We start from the raw sequence: 26,173 nt of genomic DNA, 5'->3' as shown, positions 1-26,173 counted from the left end.
TAAGACATTGCAAATTTATCAGATTTTTATGTTTCAACCTAATCACACAGGTCTATGACATGGAAAAACATACTTTTCAATCATTAGACAGTAAAGTAGAGTATGTTAGCTTCAATTTGATACCAAGTTTGTAGGTTTAGGCCAAGTTTTGACAAAAATATTGATGCTTTCCCAAAAATTACACCAAAAATTGCGTTTTCCCATTGACTTTGTACAGGCGGCGCCGCTTCCGGGAGCGCCGCTTCCGGGAGCGCCGCTTCCGGCACCACCCCTCATCACCTCTGGTGTCCTGACTTTTGAGAGCTATAACTCAAGTTCTAAAAAGTCTACAGCAATGAAACTTTCCAGGCTATTGCATTAATAATTCAGCTTTAAAATGATACTAAATTTGTTGGAATAGCCTCTATGGTTTTGAAAATAATTAAGAATTACTATAGCACAAAGCGAAAATGTGTAACAGCACCACCCTTTTTGGGGGGCGAGCTCATAACGCATGACCATATAAGTTAAAATGAAAATGAAAAAATGATATAATCATATAATCGAGAAAATGTACAATCAACTGTTGTTATTTTTTTTTTTGGGGGGGGGGCTACGAAGGGTGAAGAAAACTGTCAACGGGTCTTCAAACAAATTAATCTTTTTATCAATATTACGCACCTGGGAGTACAACACGTTCAACAACAATACAAATAGGAATGAAAAGAATTGTGTTGTATAGAATTGGTCTCGCCATGACGTGTACGGGGCTATCAACCGTGACCAACTGCAAACAGCTCTTTGGGTTACAGTAGTATTATGCACATGTTGGAATCAGACGATCACTGGTGGCCTGCTTCGCCGGCTGCTCGCACACCTTGTCTTCGGCGGATCCCCTGGAAATCTTAATGCCGTAATCCAATACTTACTTAACCATTCCTGCGTGTGTTTAGTTGGGGAATACCCTTATGGAAAGGGGAATATATGGATTTCAACAAGCTTCGTTTATACCGTGCCAGTAAGCTCTCATTGGAGGTTTCATGCAACAAATTATGTTGCTTCTGCGGCGACACTACAAGTGTTTTATGCAGTACAGCAAGCCGGAAGTAATCAAAGTGGAAATTACATAGATAGGCATGCAATCGAAGTAGACTTTACAGGGGGAAACCATCTTTATTTCAATAGGAGAAACTATGTAAGTATTCACCATTCAATTTCCTATTAATTTCTAGATTACTCCCTCAATATAGGCTTACTGTAGTTCGCATGGGCAGAATTCACTTTTTGTCATATGCACTAGTAACAAACCAGGCCTGGTTTAGTTGACGATTAGTTGAATTAGTTCTACTGTACTACTAAGATCATATTATGTAATATTATTATTAATGTAACGCTATACTGTACCAATTTATGTATTGTTATGCAGGGAGAAAGATAGGCCTATAACTTACAAGCAACAGAAAATATATATTCTGGCTTGGACCATTGTGATGTCCGAATAACTGGGTTTAGCCGATTAGGCCGATACCAGCCACATATAGGGGAAGGCGGGGTAAGTTGAGCATAGGGGCAAGTTGAGCAACCACCCCAAGCTAATAATGAATGAGTCAGACATTGTGGTGGTGTCATATATTGATGACCCATTGCATAACCCTTAAGCCCACCACTTTGTTTTGATCTTTGAAATAAAAAGTACTTTTTTAGGGGGAAATATACAAATTTCAGCAAAGAAAGTATAAAAAAGGGTGTGAAATAGATAAGTGTTTTTTTACCCACTCACGTCTTGAAATATATTATAGAAATAAGAACAATATTGTTAGTCCAGGTATGGTTTCTCATTCTTGTCATGGTCTTTTACATTATGAATGCATAAGAAATGTGTGGATGTGAAAACATCGCAATAAGTTCGGACTGCAGCCAAATCAACATGGGGCAAGTTGAGCCATGGTAATTCTTATGGTGATGTATAATAATAAAAAAAAACCGTAAAAGGCCATTGATATGCAGCCAGAAAGGAGCAAATTCACATGACAGTTCTTTTACTTTTAGAAGGTGTTAGTGCTTATTAAGAATTAATAAGTAAAAAGACTTCAAAAGAAAAATTGTCATCCTGGTACTTCCCGCATAGATTTTGTATATAATTATTATGGCTCAACTTACCCCAGACGGTGGCACAACTTATCCCACAGATGGGGCAGGTTGAGCCATTTGTTTTTTTTCAAAGGTTACAATGACTTTCAGTGTGGGGGTAGAAGTGTATAATTGGATGAAAAAATATTTCCCAAGGATCAAATTTAAGGGCAGGGTACTTATTTCTACAATTTTACTAGTCATATCAATTCTAACATGCAAAATGCAAAGTGCCACAACTTACCCCGCCTGCCTTTCCCTACTGTTTGATCACATTGGAAACACTCATCCACAGTGTGTCTGTGTGTATATATATACGTATGTATATCCTGCATATCCCGCATAGAATATATATATAGGCCCTATATATATATATATATATATATATATATATATATATATATATATATATATATATATATATATATATATATAGGCCCTATATATATATATATATATATATATATATACATGTATATGCATTTGTATAGTTTTATGCATCTTTAGATATTAATTCTAACAATTGTAATATACCGTGAGTTTTATATGACATACATAATTAATTAATTAGCTATTGAGATAAAATGTTATCCGATAATTATTCATTTCGTGTTTACAAAAAAAATACATAAAAGGCACATTGCAAGTCTCCTTCTTGTACAAAAAGCAATGGTATTTTTTCTGTTTTAATATCATTTTGCACTCCCTCTTACAAGGCACCATTCCTACGGTACTGTAATGTTAAGTATAAATTGGATTCAGATTTGTACTTGGTTCTTGCATTCTAAAATCTACAGGACATTTTTTTTTCTCTACCAGACAAGGGTGTTTGTATGTATTTGAGTTTTTAACTTTACCATCCGAAAGAACATGGTCAGGACTTGAACCTCTGAATCAATAATTTGTAACTTCCCCACAGCTTGGATTATAGGCGCACGCCACAACGCCCAGTTTCATTTCATTTGTTTATGTTTATGTATTAGGTTATGGGCTGCGTAAAATGGGGAGCGACCGCCCACTCCTAAAGATAATTAGTTACAATGTAGATTACCACCCACCCCACACACACACATACATGTATATATGCACAGTGGTGAAATGTTCTCCTAATATAGATAACATAAATGGTTTTCGAGTGCACCCCCCCTCCAAAAAACACATAGCAAAAACTGTATGGATATAAATAACATTAATTATTAAATAGCCAGTAGCGCTCCGTGTAGGAAACAGTGCTTTGTGTATAAAGGTTAGCGACGTTGTAAGATGGAGAGGAATTAAAATAAAATCTTTTGATAAAAGAACAAAGCAGAAAAATGCCGATAAAATACATGTTTTAAAACAAGAAATGCTAAAAAAAATGATAATACGGGTGTGTGAATAAGGTCATAATTGTTCTGTAATTTGTTGGGGTTTTTTAGCCTTCATAAATCATTTGATAATTAACCGTTTTAATACGCACATAATTCCGCGTCTACTAAATTATATGCAAGCGCAAACTCAAATTTGACAATTCAACCAAAACCGTGCATGGACCGTAATATATGTAGAATTTTGACGAGACGTCAACCTCTTTGTGTCAGATTCAGTACGTAGTTATCATGGTTATTGTAGTGTCACAACTTCAAAGGTATTAAGGATACCAAGATTCACTTTGAACCACTTTATGAAGTGATGGCAGACAGAGTGTTGTACACGTCCGGGGGCAGTTTATTTTTGGAAGGGGGTGTGCCTCACGAAACTCGTAAATGGTGGGTCTAAGGAACTGACCACGAAGGAAAAGTATGGGGTCTTGGGAACTAAATATACAAAACAAAAAAAGTAATCCCCCCCTTTAACAAACATCAATAATTTCCGAACCAATGCGAATATTTAATATATTTTTACATGAGCGCGTAGGTAATTTTATATCCTATCCTCTGAGTAAATGTTTTGGACGTATTCTACGTCATGCTTCAATGAGCACCGTCAAAAGGCAAAAATGTCACTTTTCAAAAGTCACAAGCCAAATATCATTACATTGAATCCATTTTGTTGGAACTATTATTCCATATTCTCAACATGAAAAATAGTCAGAAAGCTTGTAAAAGATACTTTCTAACAGAAGATACAACTTTCTTTGCTAAATTTCACCGTTGAATAAACACTAGTCCAAATTTGCTATAATTGGATTTTTACACATTTCCATCAATACAAATTATAGAATACGATGGCAGTTATTTTGGGAAGAGTATCTTCAACAATATTCATCCTTTCACGGTTCAATGAACATTTATTGAAAACAAAAAATACGATTTTGAAATATGTTAGGCATGTATTATTTCATTTTGGTAACTGAAAATGATCTTTTCTCAACTTTTTTCGTTATTTTCATGACCAATTTACATGCTTCAGTGATTCAAACAGGGTGGCCAGATTTCACAAAATGAAATACGGGACAATTGAAAAAAATAAAAATCAACAAAGAAGGCTACACAGTGTTAGACTTGTGAATAAATATAAATAATTGGAAGGGTGAGCGGAAGAATGAAGGAGAGAAAGAAAAGAGATGAATTGAGAAGAAAGAAAATATGAAAGGGAAAATGAAGGGAAAAAATAAAATAAAAGAATAAAAGAGAGAAAAATGGTTTACGTCATTCTTTGAAATGAATATAGAAAGACGGAAAAATAAACGAAAAAAAGATGAATAAACATGTGAAAGACAAAATAAAAGAGAGAAAGGAAAAAATGAAAGTAAGAAAAAAGGAGGAGGAAAGAAAAAATGTTTCTTTCATTCTTTGACAGAAACAAAGATGAAGAAAACAGGAAGAAAGGAAGGAAAGGAAAGAAAGATTAGGGGAAAATAGAATGAAAAAATGAAGAATGAAAGAAAGGACGAGAGAGGGAGGAAAGAATTAAGGCAGGTGCGGAATAAAAAAAATAGAAAGTAATGGAAGGAGAGAAAGAGCGAAAATAAAGGGGAGACTGAGCACGGGAGAAGGAAGAAAGAACAAAATTTAAGGAAAGAAAGAATAAAGGAAATAACAAAGGAAATTTAATAGCAGAAAGAAAAGAAAGAAAGAACAAGCAGGAAGGATAGAAGGATGAAGAAAGAACTTTGAAATAGTTATGGGAATAAAAGTAGAACTTAAACATGAAGAACACATAAAATTTAGCTGGTAAAATTGATTTGAAGATATATTTTACCTTTTTAACTTGTTTCTATGCCCAAAACACTTCGAAGAATGCATTGCGCCCCACCCCCCCCCCATGTACCGAGGGCCGTCGTGACGATATTTGCTTTGCCCTGAATTGTGATTGACATGAAATGGCTTAGTCTTGATTTTCATTTTGTTAATCATTGTCAAACTTGGGGGAAGTGTGCAGAAACAAGTTTTAAATGAAAAATGAAATGTAAACCCAATTCAAATGATAAAAAAAACATAGTGAAAAAATGCTGGAGATATCTGATTTAAACTTTTTCAGATTGAGGTATGTCCTCAGATCCAGCTGGCACAAAAAGGGTAAAGGTTGTGCTCTATATGTTTTAAATTCTCAATTTGATGGCAAAATTGTTACAAAATGCTTGAATGTATCCGTTTTATTTCAATGGACTGAACGTGCAAGGGAAATGTGTGAGAAATGTTTCGCAGGTTAAGTTTGAATTCGCCCTTTCTCCTTGACACGGCGTGAAAACAACCATTTCTGCACAAACAGATTTCTGCGAGCTTTACAAAAATGGACAGTGCTAACTCAAGTGTAACATTCTATTAAAACTTTTACTTTCATTGGATAGATGAGAGCCAAACCGAAGATTATATGATGTGAAAATATTACCCTCATGTTCTATATTTTTAAATTCCCAGGGTTTTTTCAAAGTGTAAACTTTTTTTTGATACGCACTTTATAGCTTATTTTATCTTTACATACATGTAGTTCTTCCCAAAAGGTCGATTTTACGACTACTCTTCATAAACCACTGTGAATGAGAGAAAACACATGGGTTTGGTCTGTTTGCCCCTCCCCCTTAAAATACAGTTGAACTATTTTTTTTCTTTCAAAGTCCTTTAAAGACCCTCTTGAACTTTGGACCTGTAAGGTAAATTATAAAGTGAAGTTTGTACTTGATCCTGTATCTCCGTGCTAAAGATATTGTATGCATGTACAATAAAACGGGGAACGCATTACTGCCATGCAATATAAACGTGACTATTGAGTTGAATATATTTCCAGACCGAAAAGCAATGACACAATTATTCAAGATTTTGATTGTGGATTTTATTTTCTTCCGTTTAACATGTTTAATAGAATTTAGATTTAAGTTATTTAGACCGTGATCAGCCATATGCATGTCCTTCTTGATAACTTGTTTTTTTTTAATTAAAATAATTTTCGTAATTGCAGAATTAGGTTGTTTGATCGGAAGAAAGCTTCGAACTCGAAATCATGATTGTAGAAAAAAGGATGGAAACATTTTGCAATTGGACCATAAAAGGATAAATTGTTAATATTTGTTTAGCGTGGGTGGAAGTCACATGTGGAGACGGAACTCCTTTATAATTGGGGGGAAATCCCTTTTAGAATAAACACGATTTCGAATAATACCGTGTTCAATGATTTAATTGAATATTTCAAGAAAATCTATCATCTGTGAACACATTTCACTTTATTTCATTTTCTCCATTTATTTTTTAACCACAACCTTGGTTTTTTTCAGAATCTCTTCCGTTAGAAACTTGTATGGCTTATTGTAAACAAAAAATCATGGGCGGATCCATAATTTTTCGAAGGGGGCACATTTTCCTCATGAAAAATTGGCAAAAAGGGACAAAAAAAGTCCCGCTTGTTTCCGCTCGTAAAACGCTTACAAAAATTGTGCAACGTTTAATCGGTGCTCCAGCGTTAAAGGCCTGGGGTCCGTTGCAGAAAGAATTGCGTTTAAACGCAAGTCAAAAAATCAATCGCAAGTCCCAAATGCGCGCTTTTGATTGGTTGAAAATCAAGTTGCGCATGATTTTTAGAGTTGCGTTTTGATTGCAACTCTTTCTGCAACGGGCCCCTGGTCACACCGCCCGAGCATTGTTGGAGCGGTCATGGAGCGGAGAGAAAAAAATCATACCCACGATAACTGCTCGATACCGTTCACCAATTTTCGATTCTTTTTTTCAATTGTTATTTTCGATATTTTCCCCAATTTCGTGAGCGAAATTCGACCCTCTTTCCCTACCGCTCCACGACCGCTCCAACAACGATCGGGCGGTGTGACCAGACCTTAATGATTGCTACTATCATTATTATTATCAATGTTATTATCGTTGTTTATGTGGGTGGTGATGGAAGAAGTAGTTTTAGTAGTCGAAGTATATAGCAGTAGCAGTAGTATTAGCAGCAGCAGTAGTAGTAGTAGCAGCAGCAGCAGCAGCAGTAGTAGTAGTATATCAGTAGTATAGTAATATTGCTACACTGCAAAACACTGGAGTTTATGTTACACCAGCCTGGCATATAGGATATTTGAAAACACCAGGGAAGTGTTTAAAGAACGCCAGATAAGAATACAAGTGGTATTGTTTTAACACTGATTGGTGTTGCTTAAATGAATATGTGATGTTAGCCTAACGCCTAAGCAGTCTGGTGTTGTTACAGCACCTTTAATTTCTTTCCATAAAGATACCTGGCTGGTGTTACATGTAAATTAACTCCAGTGTTCACACAATAAATTTATCATAAAATATTATACTTCATGTCAATCAAAAATATGTAAACCAACGTCCTCAAAATACTTTGATACTCTTTCAAAATGATATGAATGATAATAACAATAATAATGATCCTAAAAATATAATCATAATAAAATGGTGATAACAATATAGTATCTGTACCGCCACAAACCATTCTGGGCTTGACTTTCGTTCAATACTATTATTATTTTCATTGATATTATTGGTATCCATTTTCTTTGTAGATATAGAAGGGCATGAGCATGGCAAGTCCTATTGAGCTAACGCAGATGCAACTTTACAAAGTAGCAGAAAAGGTCAACCCTGATGATTGGCTTAGCCTTGGGATTCGTCTTGGTTTCGTGTATAATGAAATCCTGGTCTGGAAAGAAGAATATAAAGGGGTAATACATGGTCCCGTCTAACAGAGAGTTACCATTGATCAAATCAATCTAAACTGTATTAAGATCCATCCCTACCACAGAAAACTTACACAATCTCCTACATGTAAAGAGAATCCCACTGAATCTTCAAGAGAATGATGAATGTATGAATATATATCATATCTAGAAAATGTGTTGAAAACAAATTTGCATTTTAAACATGTGAGATGTTGACCTTGCGGGCCGTCCATACATGTAGTTGTTATTGATCAGATCATTTGCAACTCTTTGTAAGATAGGGCCCTGATATACCAATCCAACTTTTTTTCTCTTTCTCTCTTTTTTTCAATGGGCGTGGCCCCTTGCAGCACTGCAATAAACCGAATAAACAAATCGTATTGTGGACTGTTATGTCAGATATCGAAAGAAAATCATGTTCACACGAGATTTCCCAAGGAACTTTTGTTTGAAATAGGGGTCATAATTTGTCTTAAAATCAATTACCTTGACTGTAAAGATAAAATTTTTCTATTAGTATTTGTCGAAATCAACGTTACGAATGTTCTCATTTATATTGTACATTTATTTGGTCAAATAATATGAAGTAAATGATAGTGTAGTTTGGGGCAATAAGAGAGCATTCGCTCAGCTACGTACGGATGATTCAAGAACAGATTAAATGCATTGAAAATGCCCGTCAAATAACAAAAAAGCTGGAGGGTCATTGTCGAAAATTAGTAAACAGGAACAGCAGTTTCCTGTTAAGTGTCAGAGATGACGAAAAAATGAAAATTTGCAAATACATTATGTACACTGTAGCATGTATTGATTCACCGATTTTCGACAAATACTTTTATGTTGTCCTTCGTCATGACTGGCATTCGACATTATATTTTCTCTGTTATTGAGCTATCTGTAAGCCGCTAAGACAAATCTCCTGTCAGCTTCCCTCACAAGAAAGGCCAATAAAGGACTCCCTTCAATGAACAATGCCTGTCATCAATAATGACATTTATTCAATTTCTCACCCCCACCCTCATTATAAAACTCGAAAGGATATCAAGAATGGGATTTTCAATATGTTGCGCACCTGGCTTGGTATGTATCCTAACTTTACCCAACCGGACGCCAGGAAGTTTTTGATTGACCAATTCAAAGAAATGGAACGGATGGATCTGGCGTACTTGCTTACCAAAACAGGTAAGATGACTGTTCACTCTGATTAAATACATGCTTTAATAAAACGCATCAACATAAAGAATACTATTTTGATTTTATGACAAAAATCCATTAGACAATAAGAGAGAGAGAAAATAATTATGATATATTTGAATTTGTGATGGCAACCTTAAATTCTTGTTTTATAAGTTTGACGATAATTTGTCTCGGATATGAAATGACATTTCTGATGACTTTAAATCTTACATGAATAAAATCATTCTCATTTTTAATGACATGAAAAAAGGAATGACCAATTTGATCGATGATCACTCTGTTTAAAAACACATTGGTCAAATGTTTTTTTTCCCAATTTTTTCTTCAAATTTTAGAAGTCGGTTTCGTACCACCCCATAAAGTTGCAGTCATTGGTTCATCGAGACAATTCGAGTACGAGGTCAGGACTTATCAGCAAGAAAAAGGTTCGTCGTCCAACTTGGTTTTGGTTTAATGTATTGTTCATGGGGGGCACTCACGTGTATACTGTCACTTAGTGTACATCCGAGAAAAGTATCGGGTAAGAGTGCTCCATTAGGGTCATTTTGTGTCCAACCAACATTCGGCATTTCTCTTGGTCATTTTTATTTATCCAGTGTGATGAAAATTTTGCCAATTCTAAATTAATAGCTGCTTATTTTTTAACCTTACCGGACAATACGCTTCCCGTAATGGGTAAAATACTGTCCCAAATTGGCTGGACATAATTACCCTCGTGGTGATAAAGATTTTACACAATATATTTTTCTACAGTGTATATGCAACCCCATGCCCCCTTTTACACGCCTCTCCAGAAGTCCCCAAGCATCCTTTAACCCCTTTTCACTAACCAATTGGTTCGAAGACCACCAGTTTATATCATATAAGGAAGTAACCGTGTGACATATCGTTGCCTGATCGCAGTCCACGTCGTTCTTGCTATGGTATTAAATGGTATACAAAATTTGACATTAAACGTCTCTCATGAACACTTTATTCGTCAGAACTTTCATTCAGGGTGTCCATGCATTCGAGCGAAGGACAGGTACCGCTCTCCCTGATCTTAGACTGCCTAACCGAACCTAACGAGTTTGCCATCAGGCTGTGTACATGCATCCATATACTCGGACTAAGACTCATCCGGATGCAACTGCCCGACGATGGTACCGGAAGTATAAAGGTCACGGTCGCTTCGATTGATGAAGATGGCGTTCTGGAGTTGCAGAAGAGGGTGAAGTCATTACCGAATCGCTTTGCTGATGACCTGAATGATGTCATTTGCAAACATATTGCCGCTGGTATGGAGAGGTCAACGATTTCTCTGAAAACCTGGTTCTCTGAGAAGGACGAGAGGGAAATTGGACAGATCATCGAACACTTCCGAAAAGAAGGTATGCGAACATTCCAAACCAGAACGTAATTCTGAACTTTGTGTCCCTCCATGAGTAAGGGGTTGTATTGCACAGAATTAAAAAAAACATCAACTTCTCCCCCCCCCCCTCCCCTCCCTCTGCAATTTTCTTCTCTTTTTTTTTGGAAAATGGGGGTGCGAACTGAAACATGTATCATCCATACACACTCACCATACTTTAAAATCGATAAAGGACGACCGTTTCAGACGTGCCCACAACTATGGAAAAACTTCCCTTGACATTATAAATTCAACAACTTACAAAATTTCAAATTAAAGTAAAAACAAAAAATCTAATCCAACAGTATGTACAGCATCTGGGAAGATATTTCAGCGCAACATTTTAGTTTTGGCGCTATAAAATGCATATCATTTTGATTTACACTTTGTCGCACCATATGGTATACGGCCTGGGACATTACGATGAGGCGCTATTCGCACTTTGGAATGGCGTCACCATTAACAGACGACCACGGCCCACACATGTCACCTGGCGAATTGCTTATGTGAATATTCATTAACTTTTTTTTTTCTTGCAGCAAACACAAGACCGTCTGATGCTAAGCCTTTGCGTGTCAATGACCTAGAACTGGTAAGACTCGCAAAAAATCTAGATGCCTCGTTGGTAACGGAGCTCGGGTTGAAATTAGGTGAGTTTGGAAACATTTACCATGGTTGTGGTCATTATAGTCATTTAATTTATGATAGCGGTGGGGGAGGAAGTGAAGATGGTAATAATGGTGGTGGTATTGATGATGATGATGATGGTGGTGGTGGTGGTGGTGGTGGGGATGATGATGAAGATGATGATGATAATGGAGCTGATGATGATGATGTTGATGAAGATAATGATGAGGATGAAGATGATGAAGATGATTATGATGAAGACGATGATAATGATGATGATGATGATGAGGATGATGAGGATGATGACGGTGGTTGTGTTGATTATATTTCCTTCATCTGGAACAAATATCTTTCTAGTCTGGGTATCATATAAATTTTCAAATCTAAAACAAAGAGCAGTATGTGTAGAACGATGGTCGGACGTGCAACCTAAAGGTTGCCGATGATTAAAAACGAATTCCTTATTTGAATACGTATGTGCGATGCCATTGACCTGAATTGATTGGTTTTGTTTGTCAGGTATGTCGGACGCCGAAATCAATAACCTTTGGGCCATGTCAAGCAGATCAAAGTTCGAGCATATACTGTTTAGTTGGAAATCGAAGCACAATCCGTGTATGAACGACATTCCTGTTTTGGCTGAAATTCTGGAGTCAGTTGGTGCCAGTCGTCTTGCTTCGAAACTAAGGAAAGGGGAGCTGAGGGAAAGTGAGAAAGAGGGTAAGATATTTTGTGCTTAAACTCCTATTTTATGAACTAAGTAAGATGTACACACGTTTCTCTGTCGATGATCAGTATCCTCCCTCCAAAAAAGAAATGATTTCCTTGCTATAAATGAAGGGTTTAGTTGCAAAAGGGGTTAGGTCCGCTTTGGACCATTCCGATAAAAACCTTGTTGTGTATTCTCACTTATTGCAATATTCTTATAAGAAACTAAATTGTCATGATGTACTACCCTTTTATGTGAACGTAAAATTGGGTATAAAAAAATATACCTGTCTTCAATTTTTTCTATATATTAAAATAACGTATCATTGTGGTTCCGACCCCTTTTGCAAGCAAACTGAAATGAATCCAATCTCTTTTGACAAAGAAAAGTGAATGTTCTTTTCCACTTTTATTCAAGTTTTCATTTGAACTTCAAATTTTTCTTGGTATCATCAGAGCGACTAAAAATTTAGAGGTCTAGAGACAGAAAACAGTAACATTTATGAAAAATGGACATAACCCTTTTTGACAAATAAGCTCTTCAGAAAAGTTTGGTTGCAAAAAGGGTTAGGTCCACTCCAAGAAAATTATTTTGTTTATTTTGTTTTTGTTTATTTTCATGATACCCTACCATAAAAACATAAAATTTGGTATAAAAGAAACCGACCTGTCTTCATATTTTTTTATATTCTTCAAAAAAAAAATCAGTGTGGACTTAACCCCTTTTGAAACAAAACTGAAATGGACCAACCCCCTTTTGAAAAAAAGAGATTTTCTTTGGCATTTTAGTTCACTTTTTAATGGGAATTTCAACTTTTTGGGGGTATCGTTTTATAGAGCTACTAAAATCATATTTGATGAAAAATGGACCTCACCCCTTTTGCAAGTGAGCTCTTCAAATATAGCTTGCTATTTGATTGAAAAAAATAATAATCATAATAACTGTATATAATAATACAGTTGCCCTTCAAAAACATTCCAAAAACTTCCATGTGCCAGGCTCAATTTTAGCTTTGAATAGTATGTAGATTTAAAAGTAAACGAATGTTTACATTTCTTTATCAGGAGGATTCGCGAAGCGAAAGTGTGTCACATTTTGTACTCCGATATCATGAAATGTTGTGAATCGCAAAATGTCCCTCTCCGCTTATTGTTTCGTTGCCTGATAAACCGATCTTCCTGTAATAGTCTATTTCTCATAAAAAAATATACGACAGTTCTGCGGAATCAGTTTTTCCTTATATTTTTATTCATTTTTCCCCCCGAAGAACAAAGAAGAACGTACCTTCAGCGGGTATCTGCTCACTCTTCGATGGTTAGCGCCATGTTGTCCCTTAAACTAAAGCATCCAAGTAATCAAGTCCCGCCTTCAGGTGCAGGAATCTCACAGTGCCACAAATACGTGAACTACCCACCTGAGGACACCAAAGAAAATAAATTTGTACAACACACGTACGTCAACACTACAGGTTTGCAGGATGAAGGGCGCCCTCCCCAAGGGCAAGGCACTGCTGATTCTAGCACCAAGGAACCCGACTATGAAAGCATCATCTTTCGCACTGAAGATGCGAAGCCAACTGAGAAACAGGCAAATATAGCAGCTGAAGCGAATCCTGATTGTAAGTCTTATCTGTGTGTTTGTCGGGTAATATTGAAATAATGTTCTACCAAAATGAATAAGTATCAATAAAGTAAAACTGTATCTACGCCCACTTGCCCCTCCCCCCCCCCCCCAAAAAAAAAAATGGAAGAAGGGAAAATGGGGGGAAATGCGAAAAGATATAGAGAGAGACAAATTTGTTGGGTTGTTGTTGATTTTTTTTTTTTTGGGGGGGGGGGTTGGATACGAAGGCACACTTTATGGACTTGTACCAAAAAGGATGGGTAGTCTAGAATCTCGTTGATGCAATAATCATGATAATCATCGACTTAAATATGCGCATTGGCGGTAAAAAGTTCAAGGTAAGGCTTCGTTTAAAGAGAAATTTCAGTAGTTGCAGTATTAAAAAAGCACTGATTTCATGAGAAAGTCTGTAAAACAAGGCTTTAATAATTGTATATCATCGAGGATCTAGATCTGGTACAGTTACATAAAGTGAACTTTGTGAAATCTTGAAATCTATGCTGAAAAATGTTCACACCGAAGATCCCCGACACAGATAAGCGCACGTGGGACAGTGTATAATTATTGCTTTGAATGTCGGGCCGGACGCTCTACCCGAACCCTGTGCTGATTTGCTGATTTCTCAGCAATTACACAATTTCTTCCAGATTCCTTTGGCACATAATTTTTATTTATGCAAACAGACACTTTGATTGTCATTTCATTGGATTCTTTAAGAATTCATTTTGATATCGTTACCAAAACTAGCATTTACCTTTAAATGAGTAGCGATCTAAATTTTAGTATGGTAACTTACACACAGTGTCAATTTGTCAGTCCTGAACATGTTGAACGCTTTCGTCAAACAATGCACCAGTATTTTATTCTTGGCTTAATTCAACCTTTCGAGCTTTCCTGTTTTGATGCAAAGAACGGAATAATCGTTTAGTATGTGGTATATGATATGGATATATTTCTGTCTATTTCTTTATCTAGACGAAGTGATTAAGGATGCCAACGGAGGAGAGATGCAAACTGCTCAAAATGAAAATGATCATACTTATGTACAACTAAGAGAACGTGAGTAATTCAGACAGGAGACTTTCTTGAGCTTTTTCTTAAATTTTGATTATGATTTGCTGATACTGACAACAAAACAGAAATGCCTAATATATGTTGGGTTATTACAGGACAAGTCCACCCGAACGAAAAGTTGATTTTAATAAAACGATAAAAATTCTACAAACCAAACACTGAAAATTTCCTCAAAAATCGGATGTAAAATTAATGAGAAAGTTATGACATGTTAAATTGTCGTTTAATCAGTTAATTTCACAAAACAGTTATATGCACATCCTGGTCGGTATGCAAATGAGGAGACTGATGACGTCATCCACTCACTTTTTCTTTTGTATTTCATTATTTGAGATACGAAATATTCTAATTTTCGCATACATTCGTAATTCCGAAGGTTCCGATATTCCGAAGCTTCGTTATTCCGAAGGTTTGGATATTCCGAAGCTTTGTTATTCCGAAGGTTCGTTAGTCCGAAAACAAATTGAGGTTCGTAATTCCTAAAGTTCGTTAATCCGAAAACGAAATAAGGTTCGTAATTCCGAAGATTCGTTAGTCCGAAAACGTAATGATTAACGAACCTTATTTCGTTTTTGGACTAACGAACCTTCGGAACAATGAACCTTATTTCGTTTTCGGATTAAGGAACCATCGGAACAACGAACCTTATTTCGTTTTCGGACTTACAAACCTTCGGAATATCGAACCTTGTTTCGTTTTTGGATTATCGAACCTTCGGAATAACGAAGCTTCGAAATAACGCCACAAATTAACGAACCCTTTAACGTTTTCGGATTAACGAACATCGAGCTATTGGCAATGTACGTGTTTTGGAATTACGAACCTTCAGAATAAAGAACCTTCGGAATTACGAAGTGTAACCTCTAATTTTCTCCTCATTGTCAAGTGATAAAGTGATTAATTCCTCCCTGAATATGTGGAATTAGCATTGTTTAATACTATTGTTTAATACTAAGTTGGTCCCGATGTAATGGTCAAATAAAAAAAAAAACGAAATATTGTTCAATTCAAACACTAGCAAACAAAATAAATAGTGAGTGATAGACATCATCGACTGACTCATTTGCATGTCACTGAGTTGTTCATATATCACTGTTTTGTGAAAAATAAGCGAAAAATTAAAATGCTATAATTTTTTATTATTTCACATCCGATTTTGATGAAATTTTCAGTGTTATGCCAATGTGATTTTTCTCTCCTTTTTTAAATCAACATTTTGCTGGGGTGGACTTGACCTTTAAGGCTCAAGCTTACTCTGCCCCCATTGACCATTCATTACTAGTAATTTATTGGCAGGCATCGAACGTTCTTTCCCAGAAGATCAATTACACTGTACGAGCATTTATTTATTCTGTTTGGCAGTTTAAATAAATTTTCCTGCGTAGTACGGATAGAAGTAAAAATGTATCCGTCACCCCTAATGTCACCTATTGTGGTTTTTTGTATACATGTAGATATTTGTTTTATTATAATATGCAAAGTAGCCTCCACATAAGCATTTGATAGTTAAGGAGACTTTATCTCACAGGGCCATTACTGGCTTTAGATCTCAAATCTTCCTATTTCATTTCTTCTATGACCATACAGGCCAAATTATAGCATTGTATCTATCTGAAGTTATTCTTGTGTGATTTATCAGCTTTATCATTAATCTGTATAATTGATGTGTATAATTGATGCAAATATGTACTCATTGTTTTTAGAGATGAAATAAATGCGAACTGAATAAAAAACAAAGAAATGGCATCAGCAAAATATTTCAAACAATAATTATGTTAAATTTCGTTTTATAGCCGGAATTCAGAAAGGCGGTGAGAGGAGGATATCTCATAAGCGACTGGGAACATCTGCGATACCAGGTAAATTGAGAATTCATAAATATTGCTTTTCCTCTGAAGCACCATTTTACAATAATTATCAAAATTATCTTTATGAATCTTTATCCGTTCTCTCGTTTCTTTTGTTCTTCCTTGTATCTTCCTTTCCTTCTACTTCGTCTTCTTCCTCCTTCTTCCTCTTTTCCTTTTCCTTCTCTTTCTTTTTTTTGGTCTTCTTTTTCTTCTTCTTCTTCTCCTCCCCCTTCTTCCTCCTCCTTCTCCTTCTTCTTTTTCTTCTCCCCTTTCTTTCTCATTTTCTTATCAGTCTTCTCTTTCGTCTTTTTTTCCTCATTTCAAACTAAACATAAGATCTCACTACAGCTTTAAAGCCATACGAAGGTGCTTCTTTGATAAAATAGAATTTTGTTTTTAACGAAACTTATTTAAACAATGAACATGATGAACAAAGCTGTGATACATTAACCTTTTAAACCCATTTGCAAAGCGGTTACACGTAAAGTTATTAATTTCAAATATTCAGAAAGAATTCAGCTTGATATTTTGCCCCAAATACTTTTCTAATCCTTTCTAGTTATTGACAGAATGGACTTTTCCATTCTTGAAGACATGTGGGACAGGCTAGATGTTTTCGGCGTTACTAGGGATGACACAATGCACATAGCAGGCTTGGTGAAGCTAGCACACGCTCTCGACCGTATGAATCAACGTGACATTGCGGATGCCGTATGGATATGTGAGTTTGTTTGTGCAGAGTAAAAACGTTGTTTAAAGGGTGGTCCAGGCGGAAGGTATTCATAGCTTAATAAATAGAGTAGAATTCACTGAGCAAAATGCCGAAAATTTCGTCAATATCGGACAACAAATAGCAAAGTTATTGAATTTAAAGTTTAGTAATATTTTGTAAAACAGTCGTCATGAATATTCATTAGGTGGGCTGATGATGTCACGTCTCCACTTGTTCTTTTGTATTTTATTATATGAAATTAGGTTTACTAAATAGGTTCATTATTGCGGATTGAAATAATCGCTAGAGGGTATTCATTTGTCTCGCAATCTACTATGGTCAACAAGGAAATTCGTGATCACTCTCGCAAAAAGTGTTCACTGGCTTTCTAGGAAATTCGTGATCACTCTCGCAAAAAGTGTTCACTAGCTTACAAGTTCACGAGCTTTCGAGTGCCGCTGCAACTCTTTATCAAGTGACACGGATTGTCCGATATCGTACTCTATTTATACTAACCTCCAAGACCGTACGCACAAACGCGAGAACAATAGGTGGGCACTGATCCGTTGTGTGATTGGTCAGGAGTTATGCAAATAAGCCGGGGGTATATGCAAATGAGACCAAAATTGGCGGGCTCGCTAGTTTCCCGTGGGCGGGGGTTGACTGGCTGAGCGGTCCCTCGATCGGGGCCGGGAACGATCGGGTCGGCGTGCACTGCCAGGTAAGGGGGTATTGTGCTGTCGGATGGTTCGCATCCAGAAATCGGGGATGTCGATCCCGCTGTCTCTGTTGAAATTGTTAGGACAAAGACGTATACTAATAGCCTCCTTAATCCTGCGTGTATACCAATGTCTTTCTTTGGCAATGCAATGTACACCCTCCCAATCTGGGTGGTGTTGCTTCTCCCAAGCATGTTCTGCCACCGCGGATGTGTCGGTTCGCTGTAACCGAACATCGCGCTTGTGTTCAGAAATGCGTTCAACTATCGGTCGGGCTGTCTCTCCGATGTAAGACCCGTCACATCCCTGGCAAGGAATGTTGTATACTACGCCATCACGTCTGTGATCAGGGATAGGGTCTTTGCAGCGGCACTCGAAAGCTCGTGAACTTGTAAGCTAGTGAACACTTTTTGCGAGAGTGATCACGAATTTCCTAGAAAGCCAGTGAACACTTTTTGCGAGAGTGATCACGAATTTCCTTGTTGACCATAGTAGATTGCGAGACAAATGAATACCCTCTAGCGATTATGAAATTAGGTTCATTCAAAAATTTTCCTCCAAGAACTAGAAAAATTGGATTGACAACTGATTTAATGCATTAGATATTTATTGCTGCAACTTATTTCAATATACATGTAAGGGAGCCATTTTATTCACACAAGTATGAAATAATAAAAAAAATGATTTTATGTAATAACATAAGAAAACGTAAAGTGGAGATGTGACATCATCAGCTCGCCTAATGAATATTCATGACGACCTTTTTCACAAAATATGCCTAAACTTTAAAGTTCAATAACTTTATTATTTGTTATCTGATATTGATGAAATTTTCAGCGTTTTGCTCAGTGAGTTCTACTCTGTGTAATAAACTATACATATTTTCAGCCTGAACCACCCCAATAATTTGTGAACCTGACAATGGTTTTTAAACGGTTAAACCCTATCTAGGCGGGGGTATTTTGGGAGTTCATATGGCCGAAGGGGGGCACCAAGACCCCTCCTTGAGATTTCGGCCGTCGACCACGCGAACGCTCGTTGTCTAATACATAATCTACAAAATTGTATACTAAATTATTTTATGTAATAAGTGGTCATGCTAATTTATGCGTTAGTAGTACGCGAAATCATACTGTTTCCTCCAACTCCCTATAAACGCTCAAAATGTTATAGTTTTTGGTTGAGAAACTCTTTTCGCTGTTCTTATAGCAAGAGTGCATGAAAAAGAATATGATCAGATCAATTTCTTATGCATAAAAAGTGAATACAGTTGAGAGCGTTGTATATAATTTTAGATAACTTGTTTTATTTTGTACTCAGTGTTACAATATGAACTGGTTTTCTTGTATACCAACTCTTCTCCAGTTCATCATCGGGCAATCGTTCCTCAATAAAGGACACATGGCCTTATCTTTTACCATGTAAATTATGCATGTACACAATATAATAACTCTCGTTCATCGTTCGCCGTTTTCTCTCAGGGGGCCACTATTGTCTCGTATCCATCTTGTAGCCGTGTCTGTTCTGCAGACTTTACGAAATACAGTACATACACGTCACACCCATGCGTTGTATCATATTGCCTTGGTGGATATCAAAAGATACTCTCATGATTAGGGAATGTACTTTATTGGTCAATTATTATCACGATTAAGTAATGCTACATACATTGAATAATTATTCATTATTTAACTATTGATTTTTTTTCCTGCCCTTTTATTTTCAGAAAAAAAAATCTAGCTCCATTTTCCTACCCGTTTATTTTCATTAAGAATTCTAGCTCCAATCGCTCCATTTTTTTTTTCTTTTTCAAAGAAAGTCTTTATTTAATATTTCTCCACAACGCATATAAACAAATGCAAAATGTATGTGATACATCAAATTCAATATCATACATATACCCAATACATAATTTAAATAAGCTCGATGTGCCTCGATTCATCAAGATATACAATAAACTTATTTTGTTGCATGTGCATAGTTCGTTCTATCTCATGCTGATACTTTAATTTCTTTTGAAATGATGAGACTGATAGGTTTCCTTTTAAACATTTAGTTGAAAAGATATAGTATTTGGCATATAAAATATCAAAAGAAGAATTTCCAGCTGGTATGCCAAATACAAAGTCATTAAAAAATAATTTTATTTCACTTTTAAGAGTGTATTTTTCAAAATCATCTAAAAATCGACGAGTAAGGCCTTCCCAAAATAAATGAGCAATAGTTTCCGTGTGTGCTGAACAAAAGGAACAAAAATCAGAATGTGATATACCAACAGTTTTCAAGTACTTGTTAACGCCAAGAATATTATGAAAAATTTTGTACTGAAAATATCTAAGCTTTGTTGAAAAAGTACATTTAAAAGGAATCATATAGATTTTGTCCAAAGTAACGATTGGATCTGAAATAATACTTTTCCATTTGATTTGTGAAATAGGAAATTTAAAATTTTTCCCAAAACACGTATGAATATATTTACACACTTGTGTTACCTTGTTTATGTTATATATAATTTCCTCTTGGTAATTCACTTTTGTTTGGGGAGGTTCTTTGCAAACAATTTTCCATTCAATTGGTATGGCAGATATAACAGAATAATAATAAAAAAAAATACAAGAATATCAAACTTACAAACAAAATCAGAATGTGAGAGAAAGTTACCATCCTGCTTCAACAAATGATTTAACCTAATAATACCTTTATTTATCCAATAAATTTAAAAAAGTAAAGAACCATTTACCTTGATACAAAAGTTATTCCATATAACCTGATTGTGAATAAACTCAGCAGGAGGATTTTCATTAAAATTTAACTCACACCAAGACTGCAAAACTTCTTTAATAAAAATATTATCCACATGAAATTTCTTTTCATTGTTTCTAATATTGCAATAAAAAAAGTTTATTACCAAGACCATTTAGGAACAAGTTAACAAAACATTTCCATTTACCTGTGTTATAATCATTGAAAAATCTTTTCACCCATGTAATTTTCAAGCCCATAATAACTGACTGTATGTGTAACATTTTTCATGTTTTTAGGCCTCCTACAGTGTAATCTCCAACAATAGTCTTACGATAAATTTTGTCAGGTTTTTTGTCCCATACAAATTCAAAGATTACAGAATTAAGATCCTGCATAAACCATTTAGAAGGTTTTGGAAGGACAGAAAACAAAAATATAAGTTGACATATATCCGGACTTTTGACAACAGTAATTTTGCGCAAAGGCGTGAGGTCTCGTTGCGACTATATTTTTAGAGTTCTTTTTAATTTTTCAAGTTCAGGAATATAATTGAGTACATAAAGATCTTTTGGATCATAAGTAAATTGTACATACAATAAATGAAAAGGGCCATTCGAATACCTTAACCCTGTAGTATGAATATCCGGAGGGTGGGCTTTGTAATAGCCAAGTGCTATGATTTCAGATTTATTGCGATTCATTTGTAATCCAGAATATGTTGCTTAGTTGTCAAAAATATGGAAAATTCTGTAGAGAGATTTTACATCCGTTATATAAAATACAGTATAGATTTCAGATTTATTGCGATTCATTTGTAATCCAGAATATGTTGTTTAGTTGTCAAAAATATGGAAAATTCTGTAGAGAGATTTTACATCCTTTATATAAAATACAGTATCGTCGGCATACAAATTGATTTTAGCTTCAACATCATTTATCAAAATACCTTCAATGCCAGGGTCTTTTTTAATACAGATACTCAATATTTCATGACAAATTATAAAAAGTAATGGACTTAGGGGGCAGCCCTGACGAATACCTCGAGTGATATTGAAAAATTCGGAGGCATGACCATTATTGACACAGGAGTATATATATATCTGTATATATTACTTTAATCCATCTTATGAAATTTTCTCCGAAATTAAAATATTGTAACACTTCAAACATGTATGACCATTCTAACTTATCGGAGGCCTTTTCAATATCTGCTAATAAAATGAAACCAGAAACGTTACTACTATTTGTATATTCTATCATATCCAACGCAAGTCTTATATTTTCTCCTATGTATCTATTTTTAATAAAGCCTGTTTGATCCGAACTAATGATATCATCTATTACTTTTCTTAATCTTTGTGCAAGGCACTTCGGAAGTAATTTATAATCAGTGTTTAAAATAGAAATCGGGCGCAATTTTTTTAAATATAGAAGATCGTGATCTTTTTTAGGAAATAAGATTGATTATAGCTCTTCTTTGCTCTTAATGACAATTTACCTGTTTCAAATGAAAAATTAAAACTATTCAAAAAAAGGTCCCCTAAATCTTAAAAAAAAACTTATAAAACTCACATGGAAACCCTTCTGTACCAGGGGTTTTATTATCTTTCATTGTTTTAAGGTATCCATCAATTCTTTCGTCGATATTAGACCTTCACTATGTTTTCTATCATTAACCGATAGCTTATACGTTTGGCAATCTTGAGGCAAAATATCATCAAAAGAGACCATTGGTGGATCACAAGAACAAAACATTGTCTCATAGAAATGTTTAATGGCCTGAACAATAGGTTTAGTACTTTCGACAATCTCCCCCTTTTCGTTATTGATTTTTGAAATTGATTTATGAAATTAATTTTGTCGTTGATTTATCTTTTCTCAATCAAAAAAAATATCGGGTACTCTTTTCCCCATGTTCGATCCAGTTTGATTTGGATCTAACGATAGCACCGTCCGTTTTCTTTTTATATAATAACTCGAGATCTTCTCGAGTTTTGCATTGTTTTATCATATCTAAAAGGGAATTGGACGGATTTTTATCATAATCTAATTCTAATTTATTCCATTTCAGGACCAAGTCAGTTTCATATGTTTTGTTTTCTTTAGATTTATTTATTGAACAGTTTATTGAAACTGATCTCATCTGACACTTTAAGAAATCCCAAAATCTAAATTATTATAATGATACAATTTATTCTCTGCAATACAATTACGAATGATTTCAACGAAAGTATTGTCATTAAGGAGTGAGGTGTTAAACTTCCAAAATCCCCGACCTCTAAAATGTTGATGAACTTACCTTCCAAGCAGTTCCCAATTTACATTTTGTCTTTGGTAATCGTACGGTAGCCAGTGGGGTCGTATCATGTTAATCGTACGATCTCCCGAGTCATGAGGGTGCAATACGACGACCCTCCGATTACCAAGGGATAAACGATGATTGTCATGATTGTAGGGTCAACGATAATGTTTAGTGTGAAGTTATATAAAGGCTTTGTCTGGCAATGAATGAAGTCCAGGTTAACCAAACCCTCCGCGTTAATGCACTATTTCCATTTCTGCTAAGACATGGTATCGATCTTTTGGTCTAATGTTTTCAAATCAAAATAATACTAATGCACGGAACCGGAATATAATCCATTATTTTGCATTCTCCTCCTTTTCATCCAGCGCTAATAAGGGAGAACATGAAAAACGAATACCTGCATAAATTTGTTACCGGAAGTATAAAGGTTGTTCCACGGGTCATCACGAATAGACAAGACTTTGAAATGGGACAATTGACAACTCTTGAGGAGGTCGTTAATCGGACAAAGGCTCTCGAGTATCCCAGTCGCATTTTCATCGAGGCCAACGAACCACTTGACCGGCAAATGGTGGCAGAGAAGCTCGGCTACGATTGGGCCATAGAGAAGGATCCGCACAGTCCGTTGGGGAACGTTGATTTGCTTTACGTCTTGAACGTTGCTGACATCGCTCCTGGGTCATCCGTTGGGGGCGCTGTAGCATCTCAACGCGTATGTAAGGAATTCGAGCTGACTCAAGGTCGAATTGAAGATTATTTCAAGAGCACCATGACAGAATATGTCATAGTCTTAAGGGGAGATGAGAATGACTTCCAGAAACTATTATCAGTCGCGCCGTTGGATGAAAGTAAATATGGATTCTCAGATCTAATTAAAGGAAAATATCTAAGCCACTGCATTGTGATAATGACAATTGGTCCACAAGCGCTCGCGGAAGGTCCTAAAAACTTCGCACATTACAAACTTTTACAAACCCCAAACTCAGCAGCGTCAGATTGCTAGAAAATTAAAAGGTTTGTTCACAAACAATGTGTCGTCGCCTGAAATTAATTCAGTGTCGTATAAGGTATGGTATCTTTACTATAACCATGGACCTAACTAATATTCCAAGCTCCTGTAACGGCAATAGAATACTCTTATGGGGGGCTTGTGCGAGAAAAGGTGATTACTTAAATACGCTTTTATTGGCACAGTTGATAGCAACGTCATTACGAGTTTATTCTTAAGCTGCCATCCCCGTGTGTTTTGTTTTACATTTATTTATTCGATGATATAGAAATATATATCATATGAGTCGTTGGAAAGGGTGTTGAATTGATCCCTTCCCTAAGATCAAAACCGTTCCAATTTATTGCATGAAATCACGAAATTCTGCCAAAGGTATAAATAATCCGTTAATTTCTGTTCGAATGTATTCGAAATAATCGTTTTCTTAGATGCATGGTTTACCATTCACCAAACTGAATCAAGTAAAATTGTAGTTGTATCATTGTGGTAATGATTATTCTATAGAAAATTGAGCTTAGAAGGATTCAATAATTGCTTTACTGATGATTATAATAATATTGCTAATAATAAGAAGAATAATTATGGTTATGGGAAATGTTAAAATAAAATTAAACACCTAAATTCTTGCCTATTATTTCATTATTTTTTATCGTAGTTGCATCAATTGGTAAATGTTTATATTAGTTTTGATCTGTTTGTATTTTTATATGTATTGACCTCTATGCTAACGTGGCTTTGTTTGATCGTAAAAAACTGATATTCATAAATCATTATTTTGTGTCTTAGTCAAAACTTATTCATCTAGCATGTTTTTATTTTTTACTTCATTATTTTAGAGGCATTATGACAATCATACTTATTATGTATAGTTAAAGATTTTCTTTGGTGGGTTTATGCTTGCCATGCTTATTGGAAACTAGACAATTCGAATACGATCTGGGGCCCGTAACACAAAGATTAACAATGATCGCATAATATCTTTCTACGATTGATTCCACTGAATACAATGTACAATTAGTCGCGAAAATTGAGTGTACAATTTATCGCTAACCTTTGTTTTACGGGAACCTGGGGTTGTTTCACAAAGGTTTAAGTGTGACTTAGAGACGCACTTATTAAAATGCCGACGCGTATATGATATGCAACGCGCAATCTTATTGCACTCAACTATGCATTTAAGTGCAACTCTAAGTCATACTTAAATCTTTGTGAAGCACCCCCTGATCATATATTTAGGTTGGTGTTTCATTGACTTATTGTAAGTTACGAACGACTTTACTAACGACTGGCGATCCTTTGTACATTAACACCAATCGTAATATGGGGAGCGTTTCATGAAAGGACTTGTCAGACGTTTTATCCAAGAATGTGCTGTTTTATCCAACATTTTATGGTAACACTCCCTCTCAGCCGATCATAATGAAGGAAAGTTGTCAGACCTGACAACTTGTCGGACAGAAATGTTGATGAAATGCTCTCCTAATGTGTATCATTTACCCTTAAAGGGGTCACAGGCGTTAATTAGCAGCTTTACGAAACACCTACCAGAAGACAATTGATCGATTTAGAGTCGGTTGTTTGGTGTAATATTAAAGGCTATTGCTTTATGCCATCTTCAGACTGGGGGACACAAGGAGTTTTCATACAGCCACAAAAGGCGGATTCAAGAACAAAGGAAATGTATTATCAAAAGCCTTCGTGACAAAGAATATTCAAAATGTCTTTGTCGAAAATTGGTAAATCAAACCAACAATTTGGTCCTTGATTCGAGACAAACAACCTGTTTGTTATTTTCCGTCTGCTCCGGAATAAGGACGAAACTGCTGTTCTCGTGGACATTTTTCGACCAAGATCTCTTAGCCGTTCTTTGTCATTTGGCATGTATTGTCAATCAATTTACTGTGTATAGTAATCCACCGTACATCACGAAGCTACAGAATCTAGACCGACCAAATACAGTGACTGTTGGATAAAGAATGACATAAAATAATGTATATAATCTAAACTTAA

At 35.6% G+C, this 26,173-nt stretch overlaps 1 protein-coding gene across 1 annotated transcript; it reads left to right on the top strand.

Annotated features, from left to right (window-relative positions):
- Nucleotides 1-861: 861 nt before the first annotated feature.
- Nucleotides 862-26,173, top strand: LOC121416911. The gene is made up of 12 exons (XM_041610438.1): nucleotides 862-1,174; nucleotides 8,048-8,206; nucleotides 9,241-9,385; nucleotides 9,736-9,825; nucleotides 10,384-10,770; nucleotides 11,330-11,440; nucleotides 11,937-12,137; nucleotides 13,394-13,744; nucleotides 14,725-14,808; nucleotides 16,617-16,682; nucleotides 17,233-17,394; nucleotides 23,520-26,173. The coding sequence occupies exons 2-12, from the start codon at nucleotides 8,060-8,062 to the stop codon at nucleotides 24,155-24,157; spliced, it is 2,382 nt and encodes a 793-aa protein (XP_041466372.1). The 5' UTR covers nucleotides 862-1,174; nucleotides 8,048-8,059; the 3' UTR covers nucleotides 24,158-26,173.

The sequence above is a fragment of the Lytechinus variegatus genome, chromosome 6, assembly GCF_018143015.1.
Source record: "Lytechinus variegatus isolate NC3 chromosome 6, Lvar_3.0, whole genome shotgun sequence".
NCBI lineage: Eukaryota > Metazoa > Echinodermata > Echinoidea > Temnopleuroida > Toxopneustidae > Lytechinus > Lytechinus variegatus.
The sequence above is the reverse complement of the archived record's forward strand: the minus strand, read 5'-3'. Positions and strand labels throughout refer to the sequence as shown.

Excerpts from the sequence above, each read along its gene's own strand:
- LOC121416911 (XM_041610438.1), top strand. The coding sequence starts at position 8,060 with ATGAGCATGGCAAGTCCTATTGAGCTAACGCAGATGCAACTTTACAAA. Across the intron at positions 8,207-9,240 it reads GGAAAGAAGAATATAAAGGG|GATATCAAGAATGGGATTTT; the intron begins GTAATACATGGT and ends AAAACTCGAAAG. Across the intron at positions 16,683-17,232 it reads GGGAACATCTGCGATACCAG|TTATTGACAGAATGGACTTT; the intron begins GTAAATTGAGAA and ends AATCCTTTCTAG.